Source organism: Borostomias antarcticus (genome assembly GCF_949987555.1).
Source record: "Borostomias antarcticus genome assembly, chromosome: 18".
NCBI lineage: Eukaryota > Metazoa > Chordata > Actinopteri > Stomiiformes > Stomiidae > Borostomias > Borostomias antarcticus.
Window position 1 is genome coordinate 529,318 of NC_140251.1, and position 5,000 is coordinate 534,317.

A 5,000-nucleotide genomic window follows, 5' to 3' on the forward strand; every position below is an offset into this window, starting at 1 on the left:
TCACTCCTCACTATATGTCCCCTAACAGACCACTCCTCACTATATGACCCCTAACAGACCACTCCTCACTATATGTCCCCTAACAGACCACTCCTCACTATGTGTCCCCTAACAGACCACTCCTCACTATATGTCCCCTAAGAGACCACTCCTCACTATATGTCTCCTAACAGACCACTCCTCACTATATGTCCCCCTAACAGACCACTCCTCACTATGTCCCCTAACAGACCACTCCTCACTATATGTCTCCTAACAGACCACTCCTCACTATATGTCCCTAACAGACCACTCCTCACTATATGTCCCCTAACAGACCACTCCTCACTATATGTCCCCTAACAGACCACTCCTCACTATATGTCCCTAACAGACCACTCCTCACTATATGTCCCCTAACAGACCACTCCTCACTATATGACCCTAACAGACCACTCCTCACTATATGTCCCTAACAGACCACTCCTCACTATATGTCCCCCTAACAGACCACTCCTCACTATATGTCCCCCTAACAGACCACTCCTCACTATATGTCCCCCTAACAGACCACTCCTCACTATATGTCCCCTAACAGACCACTCCTCACTATATGTCCCCCTAACAGACCACTCCTCACTATATGTCCCCTAACAGACCTCCTCACTATATGTCCCCTAACAGACCACTCCTCACTATATGTCCCCTAACAGACCACTCCTCACTATATGTCCCCTAACAGACCACTCCTCACTATATGTCCCCTAACAGACCACTCCTCACTATATGTCCCCTAACAGACCACTCCTCAATATATGTCCCCTAACAGACCACTCCTCACTATATGTCCCCTAACAGACCACTCCTCACTATATGTCCCCTAACAGACCACTCCTCAATATATGTCCCCTAACAGACCACTCCTCACTATATGTCCCCTAACAGACCACTCCTCACTATATGACCCCTAACAGACCACTCCTCAATATATGTCCCCTAACAGACCACTCCTCACTATATGTCCCCTAACAGACCACTCCTCACTATATGTCCCCTAACAGACCACTCCTCACTATATGTCCCCTAACAGACCACTCCTCACTATATGTCCCCTAACAGACCACTCCTCACTATATGTCCCTAACAGACCACTCCTCACTATATGTCCCCTAACAGACCACTCCTCACTATATGTCCCTAACAGACCACTCCTCACTATATGTCCCTAACAGACCACTCCTCACTATGTGTCCCCTAACAGACCACTCCTCACTATATGTCCCCTAACAGACCACTCCTCACTATATGTCCCCTAACAGACCACTCCTCACTATGTCCCCTAACAGACCACTCCTCACTATGTCCCCTAACAGACCACTCCTCACTATATGTCCCCTAACAGACCACTCCTCACTATATGTCCCCTAACAGACCACTCCCCCTAACAGACCCCTCCTCACTATATGTCCCTAACAGACCACTCCTCACTATATGTCCCCTAACAGACCTCCTCACTATATGTCCCCTAACAGACCACTCCTCACTTGTCCCCTAACAGACCACTCCTCACTATATGTCCCCTAACAGACCTCTCCTCACTATATGTCCCTAACAGACCACTCCTCACTATATGTCCCCTAACAGACCACTCCTCACTATATGTCCCCTAACAGACCTCTCCTCACTATATGTCCCTAACAGACCTCTCCTCACTATATGTCCCCTAACAGACCACTCCTCACTATATGTCCCCTAACAGACCACTCCTCAATACCTCCCCAGTTTGTTTGGAAAATAAATAGGATGTTAGGTTAATTTCATATTCATCTATTGAATTGAAACGGCCTCAGAAAGTAACTGCATGCTTCTCACTCACTATCTCTCACGCACCGACAATGTCAATGTGATGTGTTTTGTAATATATTGTCATTATGTGTATATTCAGACCGAGCTATGTACAATTAAATAGAAATAAAACTATGTTGTCTGAATGGCTATTTGATTCACATTATTGTATTAATTCGCTTGAATATGATAATATCACAAATCAGAATAGAAGAGGTTAATAAATATGACCCTCGATCACGTGACTGGGAGGGGGCGTGGTATAGGGAAAGCGTGTCTGCGCATGTCTGCTCCCACGTTGAGGCAGTGCTCATGAATCCCTCCATCTGATTCAGAAGTAGTCAAACAAAACATCTAGAATACACACAATAACATCTAGAATACACACAATAACATCTAGAATACACACAATAAACTGAACCCTAAAGGCTATTTGAGTATTTCCAGTTTGACTGAAACAATGAAGACGTTCTGCGGACGAGCAAACCCCACGACGGGGTCTCTGGACTGGGTGGAGGAGAGCGAGGAGTATGACTACCACCAGGAGATCAGCAGGTAAGCATGCTAGAGGAGTATGACTACCACCAGGAGATCAGCAGGTAAGCATGCTAAACCATGCATGCTAGAGGAGTATGACTACCACCAGGAGATCAGCAGGTAAGCATGCTAAACCATGCATGCTAGAGGAGTATGACTACCACCAGGAGATCAGCCGGTAAGCATGCTAAACCATGCATGCTAGAGGAGTATGACTACCACCAGGAGATCAGCAGGTAAGCATGCTAGCTAGAGGAGTATGACTACCACCAGGAGATCAGCAGGTAAGCATGCTAGAGGAGTATGACTACCACCAGGAGATCAGCAGGTAAGCATGCTAGAGGAGTATGACTACCACCAGGAGATCAGCAGGTAAGCATGCTAGAGGAGTATGACTACCACCAGGAGATCAGCAGGTAAGCATACTAGCTAGTATGACTACCACCAAGAGATCAGCAGGTAAGCATACTAGCTAGTATGACTACCACCAGGAGATCAGCAGGTAAGCATGCTAGCTAGTATGACTACCACCAGGAGATCAGCAGGTAAGCATGCTAAACCATGCATGCTAGAGGAGTATGACTACCACCAGGAGATCAGCAGGTAAGCATGCTAAACCATGCATGCTAGAGGAGTATGACTACCACCAGGAGATCAGCAGGTAAGCATGCTAGCTAGAGGAGTATGACTACCACCAAGAGATCAGCAGGTAAGCATGCTAGCTAGCTAGAGGAGTATGACTACCACCAGGAGATCAGCAGGTAAGCATGCTAGCTAGAGGAGTATGACTACCACCAGGAGATCAGCAGGTAAGCATGCTAGCTAGAGGAGTATGACTACCACCAGGAGATCAGCAGGTAAGCATGCTAAACCATGCATGCTAGCTAGAGGAGTATGACTACCACCAGGAGATCAGCAGGTAAGCATGCTAGCTAGAGGAGTATGACTACCACCAGGAGATCAGCAGGTAAGCATGCTAGCTAGAGGAGTATGACTACCACCAGGAGATCAGCAGGTAAGCATGCTAGAGGAGTATGACTACCACCAGGAGATCAGCAGGTAAGCATGCTAGCTAGCTAGAGGAGTATGACTACCACCAGGAGATCAGCAGGTAAGCATGCTAGCTAGAGGAGTATGACTACCACCAGGAGATCTCCCGGTAAGCATGCTAGCTAGAGGAGTATGACTACCACCAGGAGATCAGCCGGTAAGCATGCTAGCTAGAGGAGTATGACTACCACCAGGAGATCAGCCGGTAAGCATGCTAGCTAGAGGAGTATGACTACCACCAGGAGATCAGCCGGTAAGCATGCTAGCTAGAGGAGTATGACTACCACCAGGAGATCTCCCGGTAAGCATGCTAGCTAGAGGAGTATGACTACCACCAGGAGATCAGCAGGTAAGCATGCTAACTAGAGGAGTATGACTACCACCAGGAGATCAGCCGGTAAGCATGCTAACTAGAGGAGTATGACTACCACCAGGAGATCAGCCGGTAAGCATGCTAGCTAGCTAGGAACCATACACACATTCACTTAGCTACTTTGACGTAGTCTCGTAAAGTACGTTTGAGAGTGATTTCTGTGTCATTTACTTATTGCTAGAATGTGTGTGTGTTAGCTAGCTAGGGTTAGGGTTAGGGCTAGCTAGCTAACGTTTCAATAAGTTGCTCATGACTTTTGTGCACTTGTAGCCTAGATGATGATGATGATGATGATGTAGTAGCCTAGCCGGTGTGCTAGGAGGCTCATGTGAGATGGGTTTGTCTCTCAGGTCCTGCTACGCCGATATGCTGCACGACCGTGACAGGGTGAGTTGATACTTGGGGTGCGCTTGGTTTGGTTTACCTCGGGGGTGTAGTGGAGACTAAAGAATTGGGTGTATATACTTTAGCAGAAATGTTACAGACTTTACATTAGTGGCGTTTAAAGAAGTGGGTATACTCTGTATACCTCTGTGTACCCTCCACTACACCACTGGTGTACCCCAAATGTTAGTGGAACAAGTGCAAACACTGACACGAATCAAACACGCCTTAAATCCTTTCATCCACTTTGAAGTGTTTGATCTGCGTATTTGACCCTGGAAGGTCCACTTGTTTGGCTGCAGAATGAGAAGTACTACCAGGGCATCCGGGCAGCGGTGGGCAGGGTGAAGGCTCGCGGGGAGAAGGTCATCGTTCTGGACATCGGCACCGGGACAGGCCTGCTGTCTATGATGGCCCTCTCTGCTGGGGCTGACTTCTGCTACGCTGTGGAGGTGAGAGAGAGGGAGGGAGGGAGAGAGAGAGAGAGAGGGGGAGAGAGGGAGAGAAGGAGAGAGAGAGAGAGAGAGAGGGAGGGAGAAAGAGAGGGAGAGAGGGAGGGAGGGAGAGAGGGAGGGAGAGAGAGGGAGGGAGAGAGGGAGGGAGGGAGAGAGAGGGAGGGAGGGAGAGAGAGGGAGGGAGGGAGGGAGGGAGAGAGAGAGAGGGAGGGAGAGAGAGGGTGGGAGAGAGAGAGAGGGAGGGAGGGAGGGAGGGAGGGAGGGAGGGAGGGAGGGAGGGAGAGAGAGAGAGAGAGAGAGAGAGGGAGGGAGGGAGGGAGGGAGGGAGGGAGAGAGAGAGGGAGGGAGGGAGAGAGAGAGAGAGAGGGAGGTAGTTC

The 5,000-nt window shown here is 48.8% G+C and overlaps 1 protein-coding gene across 1 annotated transcript in view; it reads left to right on the forward strand.

The window, feature by feature from the left end:
* The first annotated feature begins 2,197 nt into the window (after positions 1 to 2,197).
* Positions 2,198 to 5,000, forward strand: part of prmt7 (protein arginine methyltransferase 7) — a 10,282-nt gene continuing 7,479 nt past the window's right edge. The window contains exons 1-3 of the mRNA XM_084453101.1: positions 2,198 to 2,379; positions 4,135 to 4,171; positions 4,471 to 4,620. Coding sequence (XP_084309227.1) covers positions 2,285 to 2,379; positions 4,135 to 4,171; positions 4,471 to 4,620 — 282 coding nt within the window. The 5' untranslated portion in view covers positions 2,198 to 2,284. The remainder of the gene's footprint in view (positions 2,380 to 4,134; positions 4,172 to 4,470; positions 4,621 to 5,000) is intronic.